The sequence below is a fragment of the Pocillopora damicornis genome, chromosome 5 (genome assembly GCF_964200805.1).
Source record: "Pocillopora damicornis chromosome 5, jaPocDami1.2, whole genome shotgun sequence".
Taxonomy (NCBI): Eukaryota; Metazoa; Cnidaria; class Anthozoa; order Scleractinia; family Pocilloporidae; genus Pocillopora; species Pocillopora damicornis.
In genome coordinates this window covers 17,076,746-17,101,194 of record NC_142674.1, presented here as the reverse complement: position 1 = coordinate 17,101,194, position 24,449 = coordinate 17,076,746, and the positions used below count along the sequence as shown (strand labels likewise).

Sequence of the window (24,449 nt, the reverse complement as noted above, 5' to 3'; positions counted from 1 at the left end):
CTTACGCTAAAGCAATATCATCAAGGTATCTTGTGTGACAGGCATTCAAGCCTTAAGATACAAGTCGGAGTTAAGTATATTGTCAAAAGCGATTTCAATCAATTTTATTTCCACTAAAAAATTTGTAAAATTCCGCGCAAATCTTGTCAATTTTGCGAAAGTTCTTGATTTGAACGATGTTTTTGAAAACTTTTCAATATGTCGAAATGAAAAACACTTGCTGTTTGATCACACGGTGAGCCTCTAGTCCTCCTTTTGTTTGCAAATAAATCACACAAGAATGCTTGTGGAAAATCAAATAGTTTCATTTGTCATGCAAACCTTGGGTTCAATAACTCGCGCGGCTACAGCAAGGGATCACGTGAGGGCGAGGAAACCAATTAGCTGAAACTTGTCAGTCAAACAAAGTTAGACCTCTTGCCGACACTCGACCAAACTAACCGAAAAGATTAAAGGTATTTCAAATCTCGTGTGCTCTAAGATGAGCGCTCCAATCTTGAGCCGTGTTTATGGAAAAGTAAAATAGCGAGTGTTGTTCATTTACGTATGCTGAAGGAAGAACTGGTGATTTTCAAATTCGCTCATGAAAAGCGCTTATCTTAACACGGTGTCAGCAGACTCGCTACCAAATGGCTTGTTTCGACCGCGCATCGTTGGGTTTTCTTTTACACTTATGCCTGTGGCCTTTTCATCGAGTGGACGGCACCGTTATTAATATTTATTCATCTTTAGAGCCGTATAGTATTTTAGATAATTTAAGTAGACCGGGATGGACGAATTACACGCTTGAAGCATCGAACACCGACGAACATACTACTCTTCTTCAAATTCTGTCTATTGTTCAACAAACGGATTATTGCGAATGATTCGCAAGCCAGACTGCACATCGCTACAGCTCAATCCGTTTAACATTTATGTATCATCGACTTCCATTTTTAATTCAGCAGAGAGGACTCAAAGACCTCTGATCGTGACAATTTTTGGAAAAAACTGCTTTAGAAAGCTTCAGAGAAAAGTGTCTTGGACCGCTTCAGTCGGAACACGTGTGCTTCGATTGAAAGACTTCATTCACGAAGAAGATCCTACGTCGCTAAGGCTTTGAGAGACACAATGGAGAAAGTATTTCAGATTCGACGCCAAATCCGATTATTTGGTGCTTCGAAAATCGTTACTTAGACTTCAAGAAAACACTCTGATGGAGTTGATGGCTTGTTTGTCGAAGAAATATGCAACTTCCCCTTACACACTGACTATACTGTCAAATCCAACACCTACAGCTCATTAAAGGTGGTATTCCGCTCAGTTGGAGTGCAAACTAATTACAGATGCCCCTGTGCTACTGACTCTCGAGGAGAAAGTTGTGACACAGGTTTAAACTTGTGCTACTCCAATCCTTGTGGAAACAATGGGAAGTGTGTGTGTGTAGAGGAAGGCTACTCTTGTATATGCAATCCAGGAAGAGCTGGTGTAAACTGTGAGATTGACATGTCAAAGAGCAAGTGTCATACAGACTCAAAAACGACAGAAAATCATCTAAATGCAAATCCATGCCATAGTGATGGTGGTTGTAAAAATGTTCTTGGAAGCAGGTTCACCTGTCAGTGCAAAGATCTGAATGAAGTTGATGGGTCACTGTGCCAACTGAAAACGTGCAGTTTTAAAAAAGGATCATTTGTTGCCTTTCCTGGTAAGGATTTATTTTGTAGTTACATGACTATAATTCCTAGAATAAGCTCTTCTACTTTACTTTAGTAAGCACCCCTTTTAAAACTTGTCACCTCTGCATGACTGCATGAGCCACTTGATACTGAATTTCACACAGGATTGAAAATGGATGAAAAACTGACAGAATTAAGACATGAATTTTTGAATGTTGAGGTTTTTAAAGTTAAGAGCTGGTGTTGTGTAATGAATAGATTATTAATATGGGAGGTGACTTGAAATCAAACAAGTTAGTCACATAATTATACTTTGTTAGGAGCAGTGTGTTCCAATCCAGGTGCTACTTCTACCTTGTGTTGGAGGATGGAATTTTAATTGTTGTGAGGCTTTTTGTGAGTTTAAATGTATTGGTTTACTATCCTTCATGTAGCTCCTTCTAAAAGGTAATTCTATGTTAACCCTTTTCACCCAAACATCAGTACCCATATTCTCCATACTGTTCTCTGTACATTTCCTAAGTTAACCCTATAACTCCCAAGATCTGATTGTTAATTCTCCCCTGTAGCTGCTATACATTTCTTTGTAAATTAGTTACGAGAACTTGGTGCTACAGTAGATCAAGATAGCAGCTTCTACCTGATAAGTTTGAATTTTCTCATTACTTGTTTGCTGAAGAATGTATGGATATTGTAGGGAGAAGTTTTATGTTACTCACTTCTGGGAGTTAAAGGGTTAATGACAAAGAGACTGTACAACAATCAAGAGCTTCTTTAGCTGGTGATCATTTCCTTTATTCTAGGGAATTTAATGAGTGATTTAGGGGTGATATTGCAATGAGAAATTAGATGCTAGTCACTCTTAGGGGTGAATGGATTGTTACTCAATGTCACTGTTTGTAGTTTGTTTTGATGTGATGATAATGATGACGTTAATTTTTCCTAGCACTGAAACAAAGATGGTGTTTACACATACAGATGGAGTTTGCCACCACTGTGCACAGTGGGCTCTTGCTCCTCAATGGACGGTATGATGGAAAACACAACTTTATTGCCATGGAGGTGCCAGGCAAGGACAAGTTTGGTTCAGGTTTTCACTTTTTTCCCACGAAGTTATTGTTACATCAAATGTAAATGGTGGTGTCATTGATGGCATAAAGTAGAAGTGGCATTTCAGAACAGGGTAAGAATCTTTTTTGAAAAAAAATTTGCGATATGAATTCCATTTTGTTTGTGTATATGCACATGAATGTCGAGTTATATTTTATTTCATCAAGAACCTTTTATACCATGTAAGTCTCCTGTTCAGTTAACCCTTTAACTCCCAAGATCTAAGTGTCAATTCTCCCCTCTAGCTGCTGTTCATTTTCTTTAAATTAGTTACAAGAATCTGGTAGTATCAGGTCAAGATAACAACTTTGAGTATTCTCATTACCCGTGTAATGGATTATGTTTGGATATTATAATTACATGTTTGTTACTTCTGGGAGTAATGAGAAATTCAATTTATTTTGTGTTACAATCTGTTTCTTTTTTTCTGGTACTTTACAATTTGCAAAGTTCTGAACTGGATGTTACTTTAAATTTGTAAACTAAACTGACATGTACCTACAGGTAAAGTGTAAAACTACAGATTGGAGCTTTTCTAGAGCAATATTCACATGATGGTTTCAATATGTTTATGAGTGTCCTGTGATTTTGTGGCTTAAACTTTTTTACTCTAAAGGTTATATGTATTTTTGGTGGCCAATGACCTGTAAACAACTCTTGTATAATTTGAGGGTAAATATGTTAACTTCAGTTGTTAAGATTCAAGTGTTGAGGGTCATGTCTCAAATGTATCTGACCATTCACATTACCATGGTATTTGCTGGTTGCACAATTGTGTGTTTGGTTGCTCAATATCAGAAAAAAATGGCCAAAAATTGTATTATTTATGGAATTGTTTACTGATGTGAAGAGTGCAGTTCTGGAGTGGTGTATGTTACACAATACTTTTCATTTGACATTCCTTACAATGCACAAATTCCAATCATTTAAATTGATTAGAGAGCCTTATCTCTTAGAGTTGAAAATTGTTTTTTTTTTTAAGGAACAATTTCATAAAATCATGCACTCAATCTTGGTTAAATTTCACTGTATGGAAGCCAAAACCTGATAAAAATCTAAAACATATGTTTTTCATCAGTGATTAAACAAACCACCCAAAAGACATGATCAACTTTGCAATTATCTGCTTCTCTTTGCTAATATTTTGATAGATATTACAGGACTATTTTATAGAGCATCTCAATTAGGGTAAAACTCTTCAAGAAAATTTTCATGAAAAACAACACTTGCCCTTTTTTCCTCTCGATCATCCATTAAAAAAACAAAAACAACAACTCCACGCAAGACAAAAACAAAAAAACCAAACTTGAAATTTGAAAACAACTACTACCTTCATTGATAACCTCTGAACTTAAAGAAAGTCAAAATGTAAAGGAATGAAGATAAATATTTCCTTCTCAGATCAATAATCCAAAAATCATTTTGGAAGTATCACAGCTTCTTCAGAGCAACAAGCTGTTTAAGTTTGGAAAAAAACAAACATACATACTGATGTAGACAGCTCCTGCAGTGATAAGCAATTCAAAATTTCAACCTGGCACAGCTATGACAAAAAACTTAGCATTGAAACATGTATGAACATGCACAACATGTGCCAAGATAACCTGTGTTTTAAATGATCTTGCCAAACATTGTATACAAATGAACAAATTGACTACATATGGATAAAAAGTCTTAACCCTTTACACCCTAACATCAGTATGCATATTCTCCTTACTGTTCTCTATACATTTTCTAAGGTGCTGGCAAGGAGAATTTGTCTAACAATCAAGAGATTCTTCAATTAATTATCATTTCCTTTATTCTCATGACCTAAATGTTTGATTCAAGGATGATATTGAAAGGAGAAATTAGATGCTAGTTACTCTCAGGGGTTAAAGGGTCAAAGAAGGGCAGCAGAAGTAATAAGAAGGGAAAAAACAAGAACAATCTGGGGATAGCAGTAAACGCATACAGTTCATATACTTCAGTATGTATGAGAGAACATCAGAAGTGCGAATCCAAAGGTTGTAATTTCAACTCTGAGAATTCAGAGTGCTTTTAGTCTGAGTATGAATGCAGTGATGAATACATCATCACACAAATGAGTGTTCCTGTAATCTGGAACATTTTAAAACTAGGAATCAAATGAGCATAAAATAGTTACAGGATGAGGTCATGTTACAATGATATTGTGCACATCATTTATTTCATTCTTTGTGCTAAAAAACAGCATTTGTGGGGGCTGGACAAAAATTGGGACATAGTCCTGTCTCCCCCTCCAGTTGCTATTTGTTATTTATTGGAGAGAATTCAAAGTTACTTGTTTTTCATTGCAATAGCGCTGAGTGGTGTGCAATGAAAATGCATGACCTATAAGTAATTCATTGTATTCTTTCAAAAGTAATTACGAGTTGAAGTATAACTTGCATTGTTTAAAAAAAATGAAAAGATCATGGGAAAAGAATGGGCATCACACAACAAAAAGTCTGAACTTGTGAGAAAAAACTAAAATATATAAATCCCTTTTGAATGTTGTTGATACTGAATTTTTAACTTAGAGAAAAGAAAAAAAAAACCCTTTGGAATTATTTCTCTTCCGGTGTAGGCATGGCAATTACTGGTAGAAACCAAATAATCTGCAGCTGATAAGGGAGAGCCATATTCCAAAACTGCATCACTGTAGATGTAAAATCTCATTGAAATAACAGTTGTGGACCATAAATTATGTAAAAGAATGTAGTTGAGCCCCAAAAAACCTTTGGAGGGCATAATATTTAGTATTGGAGTGCTACTGTTATCAGTTCTGTACAGAATCCTAATCAGATTATTGTTTTTGAAACTTGAATCTTTCATCTATGACTGCCTAGTTATAACAATTAGAATTTTCCATCTAGGTTTTTCCTTTATCATTTCCTTATCATGTCTTTGTACATTGTACAATTGTATAACCAGCATGCCCTCATCTGAATGAAAGGTAGCCTAGGCCACTTTAATTTTGTCAGATAATTCTACAAATTGGCTTCTCCCTATTGTATCCATACATAATTATTAGAAGTGATTAACATGTAACTTCTCCCTATGGTATCCATACATAATTATTAGAAGTGATTAACATGTAACTTCTCCCCATGGTATCCATACATAATTCTGCAAACAGGTAATAAGAATACTCAGACTTATCAGTTACAGTTGTCTTCTTGATCTAACACCAAATCCTTGTAACTACAATTGTAATTTAAAAGGGAATGTGTAGCAGCAAGAGGGGAGAATTAACAATCACATCTTAGGAGTTAAAGGGTAAACTGCTATGTACATATATTGGAGGGATTTGATCCTTTCAGCAAGCAACACTTTCACCTTTACCTGTAACCCTTTAACTCCCGAGATCTCATTTATAATTCTCCTTACTGTCTGCTATACAGTTCTTCTGAAGCTAGTTTGGGGAATTTGGTAATGATCAAGTAATCCTAATTAAGATTTTTTTTTTCATCATGTGTCTGCTTGATATTGTGTTGATATTGTAAGGAGAAATTCTGTCTTGGTCACTCATGGGAGAGTTAGTCTTCACTTTATATTGAACAAATTTAATACATACAAAGATAAGTAACCATTTTTCGAAATGTTTTTTACCCAGCAAATCATTTTTTTTTCTTTTTTCAGACTGGCATTACTATTGTTGACAACTGTAAACTTGCAGTGGCAGTGAATTTTGGGACCAATGCAGCCTTCTTCCCATGTGCCGCAGCACAGCAACTTCAAATTAAAGATGAATTGGAAAATTACAGGTACATTTTTATGTGAATTCACGCCATCAGAGAGGCAGAGTGGCTGAGTGCTTAGGGCGCTGGCTAGGTGTTTAGGGTGCTAGCCAGGTGCTTAGGGCACTGGCCAGGTACTCAGGGCACTTGCCAAGTGCTAATGGGACTGGCCAAGTACTTAGGGCGGTGGACTTGGAATCTGGTGGTCCCAGGTTGTAGTTCTCCACTCAGCTACTTACTGGATTTGTTTTCAGTTGCCCTGAGTTTCACTCGCTGACTTTGCTCTGTTTGGCTGCCTTTTACTAGTTGGGGTTCTTAAAAACTGTGTTGATGTTTATTTACTATGTTTACTTCCAATTTTTTTGTACATATATTGGAGGGATTTAAGGGTTTTTACCCTTTGACCCTTTCACCTTTACCTGTAACCCTTTAACTCCCAAGATCTCATTAACAATTCTCCTTACTGTCTGCCATATTGTTTTTTTAGAAGTTAGTTTGGGGAATTTGGTAATGGATCAAGTAATAATCCCTAATTAAAATTTTTCCTATTCTCATCACTTGTCTGCTTGATATTGTATTGATATTGTAAGGAGAAATTCTCTCTTGGTCAGTCATGGGAGTTAAAGGGTTAAACCCCTGTTACTATCCAGTATCCCAGAGTTAGTCTTGCCTTTATATTGAAAAATATAATATAATATATATATAATATATAAATATATTGTACTTTCATGGATTAGTAACCCTTTTTTTAAATGATTTTTACCCAGTAAATCATTTTTTTTTCTTTGTTTAGACTGGCATCATCATTGTTGACAACTGTAAACTTGCAGTGGCAATGAATTTAGGGACCAAAGCAGCCTCCATCCCATGTACCGCAGCACAGCAGCTTCAAATTAAAGATGAATCTGAAAATTACAGGTACATTTTTATGTAAATGCACACCATCAGGAAAGACCCAAGGATTAGGGGGAGTGGCTGAGTGCTTAGGGTGCTGGCCAGCTGCTTAGGGCACTGCTAAGTGCTTAGGGACTTATAATCCAGTGGTCCCAGGTTGTAGTTCTCCACTCTGCTACTCACTGGATTTGTTTTCAGTTGCACTGACTTCCACTTGTTGGCTTTGCTCTGTTAAAAGCCAATTTGGCTGCCTTTTACTAGTTGGGGTTCTTAAAAACTGTGTTGATGTTTATTTGCTATGTTTATATCCGATTTTGTTTGAATTAATTATTTCTAAAATTTGCAAGCAAATTAAGAATAGAGAAATATATCATACGACTAATTATTATTATTATTATTATTATTATTTGTTATTATGGTTATTATTAATTATTATTATTATCATTATCATCAGAAGTTTAGGTATTTATAAGCGGGTCAATATATGCAATAATTTTAGTATAGATGTTTTTGACATGTTCTTGACCCCAAGCAGTGATTTTTTTGTCAGATTACTTATGTCAAACTGCTGTTGGAGCTATCATTTCCGGGAGTCAAAGGGTCAACTGTAATCTTGAGGGCTAGAACTTCCTGATCAGTGTGCTTTGATCACAAGTGTACTCTTTTTGCACTACTTGTCCTATACATAATTCTAGATATCTACTTCCTTTTTAAATTCTCAAAATCGTGTATGGAATGTTGTTGTGATGAGAATAAATAGCGAACTGCAAATAGTAACACTGTGATCCTTTTTTTTTGTTTTTTTGTTTTGTTTTTTTTTTTAATAGCTCCTTGGATCTGACAGGCCCTCTTCTTCTCGGTGGGCTTATGCAGCTATCAGTTAAATTCCCAGTCCTCTACAAACATTTTACTGGCTGCGTCAGGAATGCTTACATCGATCACAAGTTCTTGGACCTCAGTCAGCCATTGTACAACAACGGAACCAGTGCTAAATGTAAAGCAATGGGCAACACGTGCGCATATAAACCTTGCGAGCGAGGCACGTGTTTTAACATACTTGGTTCTCGCCGGTGTGACTGCCCAACTGGGTTTGATGGAAGTCGCTGTGAAACAGGTATTGAATTTTTCTTTACGGATATGTAAGTGAACTTTCCTTTGGCACTTACTTTAGTTTGAAGCGTTCGGAATAGTACGGAATCTTTTGGACACAGTACCGCTCGCGTATACGTTAACTGCGCAGACGAATTTCATGCGCTCTGACGCAGGGTAGTCAGACGCGTATATACGATTTTTTTGCGCGCACGGTCGAAAAAAAATGCGCGATTCACGTGTCTTTGTTATTCAGTGCTATAAGTTTCTTTTGTATTTCATTGTTGTATGAAACAAAGGACTTCAAGGTTTGAAAAAGCGGCGAGAAGACAACGGGAAATTTACATAACTACAATCTGTCAATACTCAATCCGGTTTCTCATAACAAAAAATTGCATACGAGTTAGAGCAAGACGCAGTCGTGAAAGTAATCATACTGTAACACAACGCCATTAAAATAAGAGAGTAGCACTTATTAGTTTTTGTATAAATGGCGAGATGAATGAACCAGTTTTTGAGAACAGCATGTACACCGATGACAAAAGCTATGAAATAAGCATTCGTGCGTGGACTTGCATTCCGGACGCGACAACTAGTAACAAACGGGCGCCTTAGCTCAGATTCTACCGAATTACAATGCACTGAGAATAAGTTTATTTTGAACAAATTCCTAGGCCGTTGCGACGGATGAGTAATAATATGTTTTCAGGGGGCAGTAAGGACTGTTTATTGAGCACAGCTGCTTAAAATAGCTTGAGTTCATTATTCTTCTTGGATTTTTTTTTTTAATGACTGCTACTCTTGAGATTAGCATGAAACAACAAAACAACATTTTTAGTGTAAAATGTATTCAAAAATGTGGAAAAACTTTGATTTCACCAGCTCTCAAACATTCAAGTAAATGTGGTCTCATTCTTGGGATGTCAAACATAAAATCTGAAGGGTTGAGTTCAAACACAAGGCATGTTGCAAATGCTACAGCAAAAACGCCACAGTCACTGCCATTCATTTGTTGCTGCACTGGTACAACTTCAATGCCAACAAAGTTATCTGGTAGCAGATCTTTAACTTGCTGCTCAACTTCATCATCAATAATGTCATTGTACAGACTGTCGTACAAATTAACACATCCTGATGTGCAACCAATAGAACTAATGCACACCCAATGTGAATTACCCGTATGTAAGATTTGAACAAAGTCACTGGTCATTATGTCAAAGTTCCTTACTCTTCCAAGAGTTGGTCTTTGAAAACCTTCAATGAGAGGATTTACTTTCTTGATGCATATTTGTGCTGCCTGTATTATTTTGCAATCCAACCAGCCATCAGGAGATGAGATTATGTCATAGTCATGCTCATCTAGATCTCCAAAAGATGCAATTCTGTTAGCTACACCTTTAGTCACACAGATTATTTCTAAGTCCTCATCACTTTCATATTCATCTCCAGTACAGTATTTATTTGACTCATTTTCATGAAGATCTTCAAAAGATTCAGAAGCTGTTCTGCTTTCAGTCACACAGGGTATTTCTATGTCCTTGTCACTTTCATATTCAGTTCCAGACACAACTGAAGCTGATGGATTATTGACAGTACATGTAGTACTGGTGGTATAAGAAGAACATGTGGTAGGGATAGTTAATGAAGACTTGTCTGCAGGTTTTTTCTTCACTTTGCAATTTTTGCAGACCCAATATAGCTTGCTGTTATTGGGCATCCTCTTGTAGTTTAGACATTTCAGATGGAAAAATTTCCCACTCTGACATTGACTATGACATTTCAGCAGCTTTTCCCCTACAACAGGTTTAGCTTTGCAAACACAAATGGACTGTAATTTCATTGCTTCATCGAAATCAGGGTTCTTTTGATAATCAGGCTTGATCTTAGTAACTCTCTTGGCTTTCTTACATTCTGGAAGTAACTGGCAGCTTGGACAGTACCATACTTTGGGTAAGGGATCAGATATCCCTAAACATGAGAGGTGAAACTCAATGAATGGGCACTTGGGGTTTTGACAAGGCACTGTGCTTTCTTCTGGTTTGGGTTTTCTGCAGTAGCAAACAGGCTTTATATCACCTGCTGGTACAAGTGCAGCAATTTCATGCTTCCTGGTGTACCATCTTCCTAAGATTTCAGGTAGGATACAAGATCTCCACACTTTGGTGAGTTTTGGAAGAACTGATTCCCAGTGTGAAATGTCCTTGTAAATTCTCTCCAAGAAAAACCTTGTTTGATTGTTATTGTCAAAAGAGCACACAACAAAGTCACAATACTGAGAGTCTGTGATAAACAACTGTTGCTGTACTTGAAAAAAGTACTGGTGATTTCTCTTGAGCTGTACCTTTCCATTGACCTTTTCAAGACATGAATTCTTCTTTTCCACATAACTTTCAAGGTCACAGTTTTCAATGTTGTAAGGGCATTTGACTTCTCCACAACCATTCCCACAGCATGAACATGATACCAAAAAATCTGGAGTAGCATTTATCCAGGGGTGCTGTTTATCCACTATCATACCACATTGTTCAACTTTCAGATCTCTGTGAGTCTCTAGCGTAGTCTTGGTATAAGCATTCACTGCAGCACTCTCATTCTTACGGCCATGACTGATTGCTTTAGTAGTAACTTTGAACAGATCAGGATATGAGATGGACTTAATTAAGGATTGTGATGGCATAGCAGGGTTAGTATGAGCTACTGCCCAACTCAGAGATGCGCCAATGCGCCCAGCTCTGTGCCTGAAAAATGCATTTCCTTTAGCCTGTTCCCTGGTGTCTTGCTCAATTAATTCTACCTGTGATTCTGAAATAGTCAGATCAATATTTTCACACTTTTCTAGGAGTTCTGGATATGACAGGTCAAAATTACATGGATCAAAAAGGTCAGAAATGGTTGGGATACTTCTACTTTTCATGATAAACTGTTCAGAATAGGGTTCAATCAAGCTTAAGGCAACAGGTTTGAACTTGCACTCATTTATTTTGGCAAGCAAATGTTTAAGCTCAGTTCCTCCAGATGTAACCCGTTCTGTCGAGACCTTAGCTTTCTTTGTAGTGCAAGGTGCTGATAAGGAAGGTGGAGAGTTTTCTGATAGTCCCTCAATACAGGCATCTAAGTTATCTTTCAACTTTTTCGCCGACTTGAAGTTGATATCTTTGACCCTAGCATAAGGAACCTCACTCACATAAGTCGGTAACAACCACGTGCACTTTACTTGCGTACATGCCAGCGTTTCATTAATTCTCGTTGAAGCTTCGATATGAAATAAAATACTTGCAATATGTGAGCAAGTCTCAGCTAGTCCAGCTTTACAACCAAGGCAGTGGGCTGATAACACGGTTCCCTCCTTATTAGTAATAATCCAAACTGCAAATGGTCGCTCATTCATTCGTTGAGAATGTCTCACCTTTCCGATCACCACGAATTTTTCACCTATGACTTTGCCTTCAACACTGGAAATAAAACCCGACACCATCTGATTGTAGGCCTCCAAGCTTTTGAAAGCTTTGAACTGTTTCTTTGTGTAATAACTCGTATCGATAACCAAATAGCACAGGAGATCTGTAGCTTCTATGGGTGGTAAACATTGTGGATTTAACTTTGCGTCGATCAATGTAGCGGGATCGATCCCCACGAGTGATATTTTTTCTAAATACCTTTGTTTAACATGTGGCTCTAGTCTTTTAACATAGTCGCTTAAAAGTATATTGCAAATATCTTCCTTTTTTTCTTCCTTTTTGATGTTTTCAGAAATTTTGTCCAAATCACGCGACATACTTTTAAAGAATCATGCACCAAAACACTGCATTTTGACATATGCTAATAAGCTTTTGCGACACCAATATGGCGGACGCCTAATTTGCATATGCTGTGACGTCACGTGAAAACCAAGAATATACGAAGTGGAAAATAGCTATTTTGATAAATAAATTCCGTTGGAAAATGGTAAATCATTTATATGTTCCGATTACGAAGTCGCATTGGTACTAGCAGATTGGGAAGGTCGGTTCGAACGACGATTGCAAACAACAAGTTTGCTTGTCATTGGTAGCCTTGTAGTATTTTAGTGCGATTGAATTGAAGCCTATTCTTTAAAACAATAAACCGCAAACACTAGAAAAACAAAAGGATACCTCATACATACTAATGAGGCTGATGTCTAAAAGTCGTGCGCGCACGTGCGATTTTTTGACGCGCACGAGTTTTTTATTCGAAATTGCATGCGATTTTTTGCGCGTTTAATTCGCGTTTTTCGGTTAACGTATACGCGAGCGGTACTGTAAGATGCAGACAACAGTTCATGAGTTGTGCATGATAAAAGACACCTTATGAGCATTTAAATTTATGCGGTTCCTTGTTATGAGAAATATATCGTTGAGTTTATCTGAGTCAGTGGATCTTCAATTAATAAATGCACGTACTTAATCACCGGTATTTTCGCCTTGAATTATCGATCCATACCAGATTTTGACACGACAGTTCTGAGAAAAGAGCGAAAAATCAGTTTTAATGTACATCTGACGAAGATCTGCCGGTTTCAAAAACCCTGTGAACAATCCTCAGAGTTGAAAGATTCCCATTTTTAACGTTAAGGGCCGAGTTCCTCAAATACTGTCTTCTGTTATGTCAGCAATTTCTGTTTCTTAACCCTTTCACTGCCAAGATATCATTGTTAATTCTCCTTTCTGTCTCTCATACAATTCTTATGATGTTAGTTCTGAGAATTTAATATTGGATCAATTGATAATTCCTTCATTGATATTTTTCTTTATTCTCGTCGCTGGTCTGCTTGTCTGCTTGTCTGCAATTCTTACAATATTAGTTTAGAGAATTTAGTATTGGATCAGCTAGCTATCCCCGAATTGATGTTTTTCTTTATTCTCATTTCTTATCTGGTTGATATTGTATTAATTTTGTAAGGAGAAATACTGTCTTAGTCACTCATGGGAATTTAAGGGTTAAATTGGAGAGAAATTATCCAGGACTCCAGTTAGCGTTGATTTTCTGGGAGTCACGTTACCCTAAAATGCCCCAACTAAGGAGAACGTCAATTTCTTATCACGAGTTCTTATATGGAAACCATCCATACAAACTTCTTTGTTCAACAGGTGTGAAATACACTGAGAGATTCTCAGGACAGAGTTTTAGGAGGGTGCCTGCCAACTCAAAGGTCAATCTTCCGTGGAGTGTTTCAATGAGATTCCGCACAGCCAAGCCTTCAGGAACTCTGTTGAAACCTCTTTTTCGTCATCATCTTCGGTGTCGGAGGTAAGTTATGTAAATCGAGGTACATGTTTTAAAAGTCATTGAACGTTCTTATACTTACGTGAACTTCGTTGCTATTTCAGTTGGTTGATGGTAAACTGTAATACAACTACAAAGGGCTGTTGGTTCTCCAATTGCCTCACATAGCGGTGAATGATACCCAGCGGCATCACATCGAGATCCTCTGGACAGATTCTCCCTTAACATAACAATGGACTACATCTACAAAGTCTCTGCAGATGCATCCAGTGGAAAAGACCTTGGAGTTGTCAGACAGTTTTTCATGGGAGCGAGGAAGAATTCTACCAAGTCTGTAGTGTATGGTGGATTTAGAGGCTGTATACAAGGTATGCTTTTCTAAACAATTTCCTCTAGTTAAACTGTAGGCTTATGTTTCTGTAGCCTTTTCCAGGTATTAAATTAGTAGCAATGCACTGATTTTCCGAAGCTTGCAGGAAAAGATAGTTGTTTATGAGTATAGGTAATAACACGATTTCGAGTGCAATTTGGTGTTAATACGCTCGAGTAAATTTTTCAGTACCACAAAATTGCACTAGCTGTAGGGCGAGTGAAGTTTGTAGTCTGAAAAATTTATAAGTACTTATTACACTAAATTGCAAGATAAATCGTGTCATTACTTGTTAATAATTTACATGAAAAAACATCACAGAAAGGCAAGACAGACTAAACGTTAGGTTTGGAGCGTTAGTGTGAGTGCGAGCAGGTGCGTACAAGCGCGTGCATGTGTGTTCGTGCGTGCTTGTTTATGTAGTTAGGGCTGAAACTGTGCTATTGGAGTGAGCATGGCAATAGTGGATGTATGAATATTAGGCCATTTCCCTACGATATCATCCCTGAATCAAATATTACGGTCATGAGAATGAAGGAATTGATCACCAGTTAATGAAGCTCTAGATAGTTTAACAAATTCTCCTTGTCAGGACCTTTGGAAAGGTGAAGAGAACAGTATAGAGATTATGCATACTGATCGTAGAGTGCATAGGGTTAACTGTACAAACATTGTCTTAACTTTTGCCACTTTCAAAGGCAGACCTCCTCGCGTGAAGAAGACCTGTTGAATCGGGTAACGCGTTCACTGCCTTATCTGTGTAAAAAGTTTTGGTGGCGGAGATAATAGTTTTATGGTGTCTAAATTTCCTATTTCTTGCCAAGTCACAAGAAACCCACGGTCAAGATGTGAAATTGTGACTAAGAGAGCTGTTTCGAAATGATGACGTGACACAACGTACAAATTTTTAAGACGGGAAAATCCACTTTTAATTCAAGTGTGCAGCTGCGAATGTGCAGAGGAAGTTCACTGGTCAATTTTTTCACCCTGAAGAGTGACTAGCATTTACTTTTTCCTTACAATATCAGCCCTGAATGACAAAATAAGGTCATGAAAATAATGGAAATGATCAACAACTACAGAAGCTCAGGATCGTTCAACCAATTCTCCTTGTTGGGCCATCAGGAATTGTAAAGAGAACAGTATGGAGAATATGCATACTGATGTTAGGGTGTAAAGGGTTAAAGAAAGCTTTGCCAGAAAACGCAACCAAGAGAGTAGTTTACGGATCAAAACCGACTTTTCGATCCGGGATCCCTTGCGCTTACAATTTCTACTTCTCTCAAGAACAACAACTTAAGTTATAATTTGATATGATCCACAGGTCCTTCTTCAGTCAGCCAGAACGCTGTTTAGCTCCGATAACAAAGATGTGTGGGACGTCGTTCAACGGGTAATAATTATTGGATCAATATCTGAGCACTTACCCTTCCCCTGACCCAAGAACAGTCAACTAATATCAAGTTAGTGTTGTTTTTTGGCTAAGGGAAGAGTAGGTACGCAGTTGCGCAGGTACTGACCTTGATCCGAATTATTTTTAATTGTTTTTGTTGTTGTTGGTTTTTTTTTTTTTTGCAAGTAATCCACGGTCTATTTGTCGCCGGTTTTTATTTCACTATCCTCTCCAATTGGCCTGTGAAACTTGCGCCCTTTCATCCAGTCACTTTACTACAAACAGAAGCCAATAACGAGGTGTTAACTGTGATCATCACACTTATTCAGAAAGCACGCTACTATTAAGATCTATTCAGATGTCTGTGGTCATCGCAGTAATCTTTAGTTTTAATTTTTTCCGCTTCGGCTCCAGTTTTCAAAAATAATATCAGCTTTCGTTCTGTTGACTTGCACAAACCGTTGACATGCGCAATCCGTAGCAAACGTGGGCGGACGTTAGCTACCAAGACGCAAGTATTAATAGCTGATTATGATAGTGCATGAAAAAGCACACAATTTTTTTTTTTTAAAAATTCATTTGAATATTGCTCTTAGAAACAAATGACCAGTGAATTGTGACCTCCTTGTTTATATTGACACGAGCTCGAAGGCACTGGCAGTGAGGTCGAGTTTTGTTGGACCAGTAGATATTTTTATGTACACTTAACCCTACTACTACCTTTTGTTGGCCGTGTAAGCCTCTTATCTTGACTGCTGTTACTTTCAATTTGACAGCACTCCGTAGGGACAGTGGCTCTGTTAAAACAGATGGAAAACTTCTGCGGAAATTTGGCCAGAAGTTTACCGCACTTAAAACGAGACTCGCGCAGATACAGTCGTTGTACCGAAAGCATTTTGCCCCTGTACACGATTATTACTCTCGATATTGGTAAGAAATATATTTTGTTGAGTTTGCTGTGTCTCTTTACATTGTCTCTTTGCAGGCTAAAGAGGCCAAACATTCTGGAGCGAAGGAAGATTTGACCTTAACTAACCGGTCAAATGTAAGTACTGCCACTGGTAAATGGTGGCAAGTAATGCGAAGTAATTATGTTCGCTCATTTTACCTCGCAGAACATCAGCCAATGCCCTCTTCTTATGCCTCACACTACCAATTATGTTCTCCACCACACTGTTACCAATCAAATGTTTGTAATTGTGGTAGCAATAAAGAAAACGATTTGCTCAGTTGTCAAGTTTGTTTGTCTAGTATTGACCTTGTGACTTGTGCAAGCAGCAGAGGTCTGACAGAATCAGTGTTGTGTGCACTAAAACCTGTTGTCTGTAAACAGTTCAATACTCGCTTTGCTAATAACCTATCATTGCCTTCTCATTTCAAGTTCTGCAATGCCACTGAAGTAAGAAGTGTAGCTATCAAGCCAACTTTGATGACAGTACCTAGTTTAAAGGAAGCTTTACGTAGTAGATGATTAAGCACTGCAGGTACTAAGGAAATTCTAGTTAAGCGCCTTGAAGGTGCATTGGCTGGGGAGGGGTAGTTGAATTATTTTTTAATCAACAGTTTAAATCTCCTAAAATATTTGATTTGAAAGTTATTTTTCTTGGTCAATTTAGTGCACAATAAGGCATACTTGTTATGAGAATGATAACTAGGCTCTCAAAAAATTATGTGTACCAGTAATGTGAGTATTATACCTACTTCATAAGAAAAATATATTTAAATTGGTGCAATTTTTTTTAAATTAGCTATGTTTGTCAGAGAGGTTAAACCTGTCCAAATGCAAAAGTACTGTTGTCACTGATATCACTTGGTATACACTGATATATTACATATAAAACTTTATATACCCATTATTTTTTTACCGACTTGCATTTTAGAGGCAGGGTTTCTGCTCTAATGAATTTATGGAATTTTGTACTTAAAGGTTTGAGCACTTAACCCTTTACATGCTAACAACAGCATGAATATTCTCTATACTGTTCTCAATATATTTAACGAGGTGTTGACCAGGAGAGTAAAAAAGTACTAAAAGGAGTAATTCTGTATACTGATAGGATAATTTCATAAATGAATCAGACATCATTGTTAGTCAAATAATAAAAAAAGCTTTCAGCTGTTATGTTTGGGTAAAACCATACTTCTATTTATATACTCCAATGTATTACAGTCTACAAGATACGAAGATTAAATTTTAAAATATCTGCTCGTGTTAAAAACATGTTTCCCTCAGAACTTTGTTTCAGATTACATTCAGAGTTGTCATTCTTTTGATGTATGAAGTTTCGTGACAAGGTCTAACAAAACATTAGCAACTCCTACTGTTAATTGACTGTCAAGCTAGATAATGTTCAAATTCAATAGCTTTTGCAAATTTGAGTCCTTTGCAAATCCTTCTCGATCATAGCGCTGCACGCAAAATGTGGTTACGACCCTTTGTTGTTTTGTTGAATAAACCATTTGCAGCGGCGTAGTTTGTGTAACAACAACAATTGACCTGCCGCTATAACTTTGAAGCACGCGACCATCTTCGGGAATTTTCCCGAAGAGCCGCTTCTTGAGAAAATTCTCTCCTTTAAATCTCGCGAGAGACCAAATTTTTCTGCAGTGTCGAGCCTTTGGAAAGTTAGCGTTATTCTCTCACCATTCTTGGTTGTGTCCGCGCTTCCCCTGTAGCCTTGTACTAAAACCCAGATATGTTTAAAGATTTGAAATGGCATAAAGAGAGTGATGGGCGCCATAAGACCGGTCATTCTAGAGCGAGCGAGCTTCGCATTAATAGAGAGCCCGATCTCCTTAAGGAAGCCATCCACCAGGGGACCTACAAGCTCCAGCTTGTTGCCTGTGAGTTCTTCCAACACGGGATCAAGGTCTCTCATCCCATAATTAGGTTTATTTTCTGCGAAACGAACCCTCCTCAACCATTCTTTCTCCGTAGAGAACTTCATCTCTACGGAGTTGGTATTCCAAAACCGGTCTCCTCTCTCTGTTTCATCCTCCATGCCGAAGTGCCTTAAACAGAGTTTGTTTGATGTGCTCGCGCTGTCATTATTAGCCGCCATTTTTGAAGTAGCCTTTACTTTTCGTGCCAACTGCCGCTGACGATTTCTGCGCCAGCGTGCATCAGAGTTGCGGGAGAAAAACCCTTGGCAACCGACCATCGTGATTTCACCGGTTGGATAAAATCACTCTTCATATTCATCTACAATATCTTGTTGAGAAATAAACCATGACAAAGCTTTGACTTAGCATTAGCATGAATAATAATTATTGCTCGATCAATTGTCTTCTTTAGTGATGCATGTTAATAATGACAAGAAAGTAATGCTTGTTAATATTGTCGTCTACTAAAAATTTGATTAAATCTGAATTACTTAGGTTTTCCTTTCTTTTCTTTTCTCACATAAGCATTCCACTTGTTGGGCAGATGTCTATCTTGAATGAGATCCTTTTGGAATGGCTTCTTTTACACTCAACCCTTCAATTATTCGGTTACAATGTTTTATCTGACTGTGCATAGTACCCGTAGGCCTCCACTTAGATGTTCACTTTGCTTGTCAAGCAAAGATAAATCAGTAGTTTGCCGTCGATATATGCACATGCATCTGTAAATACAGCGACTCCTGAGAAAATTTCTCACCGCCAGAAAACATTTTAACGCTAAGTTGACTTAAATTCCAAGGGTGTGAGTAATATGCAGATCCTTCTCAACAATCAGAACATCACAGTGGTGAAACATAACACCAAAACTAGCAGACTGATAAATATTTTATAGGGAAGGCTACATTCTCTTTTCCAGCCAAAAAATCTTCCCATGCTCAGTGATATTTTTCGAATAATCCCCAGGCTTTGGGCAGGGTATTCTACAATGAACCGGCTAACATTATTAACTTCACCTTAGGGTAACCTTCAGACACCTACCCTCGAACCAAAATTCTTTTACGCGAATAAAGGGTGCAATTCCGGCGATCTAACATACAAATGTAGTATATCTATTCATCCCTATTTCTATAATTTGAGCGCATTCGAAAATCAAAACAATTTAACAGCTCGTACCCTGCATATGCAATGCATCCCAACTTGACATATCCAATATTAACTGCTATGTGGGAATTCTCGAAAAACGAAATAAATTCTTCCAATTTATTCAGCAAGTAGAATATATCCAATCTTCAACCCGATCTTCTATTTTTATTTCAATGAATTCCAGAAAAACGGGGTAAGTTATGCGCAATAACTTAATATGAATTTAGGCGTTTTTTATAAAGCCCGCTTTCAGTTATTATTAACTTCCATGGAAATTCAAAACTTACGCACACCAACGTGCTATATAATATACTGTTCCCCATTAGTTGTAATCATTCCTTAAAGAAGTCTCAATTAGAGACAAAACGTGTCGGAAATAACCGAGGAGCTTACAACTACAAGAACTGTTTCTTTGTGCAACTCGCTTGTCTTAGCAAAAAAATGAAAAAAAATGACGAAAATTCATTTTATAAAAGCATATTTTCTCAGTGAATTCTAGAAAAGCGAGGCAGATTCTGAGAATTCGTCCTTCAGGTGGAATAGATCCTAGGTTGCCAAATCCAATCTTTAACGGCGATTTTGCTTTTTTTTTTTTCGATGAATTCTAAAGAAACGGGGTGAATTTTGAGAATTCGGCCCGTAAGTGGCTAATACCCTAAGTTCCCATAAGCTATATTCACCCTAATTTTCCATTTGATCAGTGAATGTTAGAAAAAAGAGTTAGATTCTTAGCATTCATGCTACAAGTGACAAATACCCGAAGTTCCCATATGCTATCTTTACCCCGAATTTCCATTTTCTTTTTCAGTGCATTTGACAAAAAACGGGGTAAAATCTGAGAATTCATCCTCCAAATGGATTAGATCCCAAGTTGCCATATCCATTCTTCAACCCGATTTTCCTTTTTTTTCAATGAATTCTAGAAAAACGAGATAAATTCTGCGAATTCATCCGCAAGTGGCTGAAACAGACAAATCCACCCAAGCGTGCAATAAATCCTACAATGATTTAGAAACAGTACTTAAAAAAAAAGGGAACAGCCAATATCAGCGGAACCGTAAGAAACTCACCATCTACTACGTCAAATTTTTTAACAGAGGGCTCGGTGCGATAGAGCAAAAACCCACAATATTCAAAATAAAAAACTGAAGGAAGACTTCGTGACACAGACAAATAACTAGAACTTTGATCTCTCAGCCGATCTCACCTCCGGCAGATCAGGTGAAGCGTCAAAAATACATAATTTTATGTCGACGAACCATAATCTATGACCTTCAACTATTAAAGAAAATAAAACAATTGTGATAGGATGCCACATTGTGCTTTTGTCTTAGCTTGTGGGTAAAATGTTGTCATTGGGGTCACAAGTCGAGCAATGAAGATTGTAAATAAAGCAAGACTGCAAATAAAGCGTGAACAATAACGCATCCTACGGTCGAAAGTCGCTTTGTTATTTACGCAGCAAGTTGTTCTTCCACGTTTAGGTTATAACAACGATGTGATCACACGGCGTTAACGAAGAAACGATAGAACTTCAAGGAAAGTAATGTGTGTGAGAGAGGCCAATGATCCAGTTCGCAATGACCATGCGGATAGCAAGTTTTCCTGAAATCAGTCAGAGGTTGCTCATCCGTTGTTATCAGAAAATACTGGTCAAATTTTCTGCTCGTCCCGACCCCCTTGTATGAGTACTTTTGCTTGAAGACATAACTACAACGGAGTCTCTTGACTAGTCCCAAGCCGCGTGTCGCTCGATAGACCACAGGATATGATTGGCCACTGTATCACATACGTCAGAGGACACATCTACAATAAGGGGACAAAAGTGCAACGGTACAAACGGTAGATTAAGCACCCGATTATTCGCTTATAATTAACCGCTTACATGCAGGTTTAATTAGCATCAAATTAACGCATATAAGCGGTCAAAGAAGGGCCTATTTACCTATTATGAGCCTGTGACGTATGGGATTAAATTAGCGCCCTGTACGGCACCCTTCGCTGACCCGTTTGCTTATTACAGAACGAAACACTCATTCTGGACGACCTTTTCTACCTGTATAATGTAAACGCAGTACGACACATATATTTCTATGAATCCTCTCTAGGAACGAGGGAAGCATAGAAAAAGACAGAAAAGGACATAAATACTTGCTTATACAGGCTAAATTATCTTGCTTGTAAACGCGGTATGAAATTAATTTCGTTCCGGAACGAAACTTATTTGGAATTATGTAAAAGTAGGAGTAATGGGTTCCTGGTAAAAGTACTTTAGGGACGGATCATCAGATTTTTGAGGGGAGTAGGGACTGCGCACAAAAAGCTGACCTCCGCGCGCTTATAGCGCAGTATAATTAAGGCAAGAAAAACTTGGGTTAGTATATGAAGAGTAACAAATGGGTCAAAACGATTTCGTTATTTTCAAACACTAGTTATTGTGAGAACCGATGTCATCGCAATCGTCAATCTGTTTTCCTCTGTAAGATGAAAAACTATTGTTAAAGGTGATTCTGGGAGGCTTCAATGTTGTCAAGGTAGCATTCTATTTAAGTGAAAGCATAACGTCTTGATGAGAAATAATTTTGCAATTATTATTTCTATGCATATTCTCTATACTGTTCTCTACACATTTCCTAAGGTGCTGACAAGGAGAATTTCTTAAACAATTCAGAATTTCTCAAGCTGGGAATCATTTCCTTTATTGTGACCTTAATGGTTCATACAGGGATGATATTGTCAGCAGAAACTAAATGCTAGTCACTCTTACGAGTTAAAGGTTTAACGCATGCGACAGCGTTTTGCTGTTGTTACAGAATAAAGGACTCAATTGTTTGTTCATAAAGCCGTTGCAGAGAACATTGAAAATGAAAAATCCCACGCAGCAAATAGTAAGGGGTTCTCGAATATTTTTTCCCACGGTTTGCAAAAATGTTTGAAGGATAATTAACATGGTAGCCTCCTTTTTGCGTGAAAATATGCACTGATATTAGATCGTGGGCATTTTCTGAGAGACGAAGCTCGAGGAAAACTGTGAACTTCAAGGCTATTGCTAATTAACTTGCTATTGAAATACACTCTTTTACCGCTAAATAGATAAAGCTAGGTAATATTCCTACCTTTTGTCCAGAAAGAAAAAAAACATCCGTTTCATAACGGCCTTTGCCATCAATCTGTTAAAAAGAGTGGATAGACCTGTTAACAGAGCAAGAAAATATAAAGTAAAATTACACAGTTCACTTTAAAACAAGGAAATATTTGGCTCTAAGTGGAGAGCGCAACACCTTCGTTGTTGCTAATCCGGAAAGGTTTGAAACGTTATGTGATTTTTTATTTATTTATTTTTTTCTGGCCAAATCTAGCTTACAAATATACAGAGGTCTGTATTTGTTTCGCTAATCATAAATCCCTGCGCGAGGTCTGGACTGGACCATCTGTCTTTTGTTTTTGTTGTGATTTCGTTTCTTTTTGGCAGGAATCAATAACGCTAAAGAGAAGACTTCGCACATTTATTGATATAACGGTGCTGATCACGTGTAATAGAGTGAAGCGGTAAGGCAGTTTTCTTTTCTTTTTTATTTTTTTCAGCCAGAAAAGAAATGGCCTCGACAAAACCTCCTTCGCGGTAACGAATATCAGCTGATATTTGCTGCACTGTTCAATTTCCAAACGTAAATCCTTGAGTATAGCTGCCGTTAATCTATTTGACAATTTTTCTTTTTCTTTGGTCGTAAACGATTCTTTAAATCTATGGTTTTGTCACGAGATTGTTTTCTTATCTTTAGTGCCCAGCAAGCTTCCTCAAAGGTTGGCTGCTGAAAGACTAAAAGCTGCAGAATTCATTCAGGTCACCCGGATTCGCAGTAAGTAGATTTTAAGTGAGCTCTGTCAATATCCTCTTTGTCAACACTGAGGAATTTCTCCACCCAGTCTCTTTTAAGTCTATCATAAGCTGTATCAAAATTTCGGCGAATGTGGCAGTGCTCGCCAATATCAAGGTGACTCTCTAGTTCACTGCATTTTTTAAAAACCATGTTGCAGCCTGGCTCAGAACCAGCGAAAAGACCATTCGATTTTCCACCATCACTATTTGTTGTTGTCTTATGGAGCCGAGCTGCCTTGAGCGGGAAGAAGTTCTCATTTACAACAAGTCCTGTAGGACCCTGAGGCTTAACGATGAAATCTTGGTAAGGAATCAGCCTACCCTGCCCAATACCATAAGCTCTCCATATTCGCATTCCTTCCCCCTCAAACTTTAAGTTGTGAAAGAAATTAAAAACAATCAAACGAACAAAGAAACAGACCGTTTCTAAAACACACCTTTGGGGTAGCACATGTTGCCCAGGTTCCTCAGGGTACAGTCAATCCTTTTTTCTTGGGAAACGTATTTGGGGCTGTCCTGGTGTACCGGTACACGGGAGAATTCCTATTGTTTTCATATCCATACATGGAGTTGTGACGCAGTTAGTTAATGTTTCGTTCCTTCGTGTACTGGTACACGAGGACACAACCACGTATTTGCTCTGTATCTTTCTGCAGTCTGTGCAGATTATTAGTAAATCACATATTAACGATTTCTGTCAAATCGACACTGGATTTGTAATTTTTAGACAGGAAAAATAGACAACAGGAATGTTAAAACTGGGATGGGGCACTGGGATCGGAACAAATTAAGGCTGGGAGAGAAAGATCCGTAGCCAACCATATCCATCTACTTTTCTCACCTATTCCCACCGCCCCCTCTTTTCGGGGGCCTCTAAATAACAACCCAGTTTCCCCTCTTGGAACGCTTTAGCAACAGTGAAAACCTTTGTTTCTTTTCTCGCTTTATGCTAACTCCCAATATAAGCCAAAGTAATATGTGTTATGGACTCACTCCCTTGTAAAATGTCCTGACGGATACAAAGTGATTAGATTGACAACAGTAC

At 37.7% G+C, this 24,449-nt stretch overlaps 2 protein-coding genes and 1 pseudogene across 5 annotated transcripts; 1 reads left to right on the top strand and 2 right to left on the bottom strand.

Moving 5' to 3' along the window:
* Positions 1-387: 387 nt before the first annotated feature.
* Positions 388-20,483, top strand: LOC149045686 (cadherin EGF LAG seven-pass G-type receptor 2-like). Of its 4 annotated transcripts, XM_089207418.1 has the most exons (9): positions 388-1,687; positions 2,605-2,841; positions 6,411-6,535; positions 7,302-7,426; positions 8,230-8,516; positions 13,600-13,759; positions 13,840-14,103; positions 15,430-15,498; positions 16,275-16,727. In XM_089207418.1, the coding sequence occupies exons 4-7, from the start codon at positions 7,344-7,346 to the stop codon at positions 13,901-13,903; spliced, it is 594 nt and encodes a 197-aa protein (XP_089063544.1). In that variant the 5' UTR covers positions 388-1,687; positions 2,605-2,841; positions 6,411-6,535; positions 7,302-7,343; the 3' UTR covers positions 13,904-14,103; positions 15,430-15,498; positions 16,275-16,727. The 4 variants fall into 4 exon arrangements, with proteins under 4 accessions (XP_089063544.1, XP_089063547.1, XP_089063546.1 ...); XM_089207421.1 differs by lacking the exons at positions 388-1,687; positions 2,605-2,841; positions 6,411-6,535; ... (1 more) ...; positions 8,230-8,516; positions 13,600-13,759 and adding an exon at positions 20,333-20,483 and having other exon boundaries at positions 13,899-14,103; positions 16,484-16,543; XM_089207420.1 differs by lacking the exons at positions 388-1,687; positions 2,605-2,841; positions 6,411-6,535; ... (1 more) ...; positions 8,230-8,516; positions 13,600-13,759 and adding an exon at positions 16,880-17,633 and having other exon boundaries at positions 13,899-14,103; positions 16,484-16,543.
* On the bottom strand, positions 9,203-12,396 carry LOC149045688 (uncharacterized). Its single transcript, XM_089207411.1, has one exon. It carries the CDS (start codon positions 12,264-12,266, stop codon positions 9,342-9,344), a length of 2,925 nt encoding a protein of 974 aa, XP_089063537.1. The 5' UTR covers positions 12,267-12,396; the 3' UTR covers positions 9,203-9,341.
* On the bottom strand, positions 17,804-18,500 carry LOC149045687 (uncharacterized; annotated as a pseudogene).
* Positions 20,484-24,449: the final 3,966 nt, after the last annotated feature.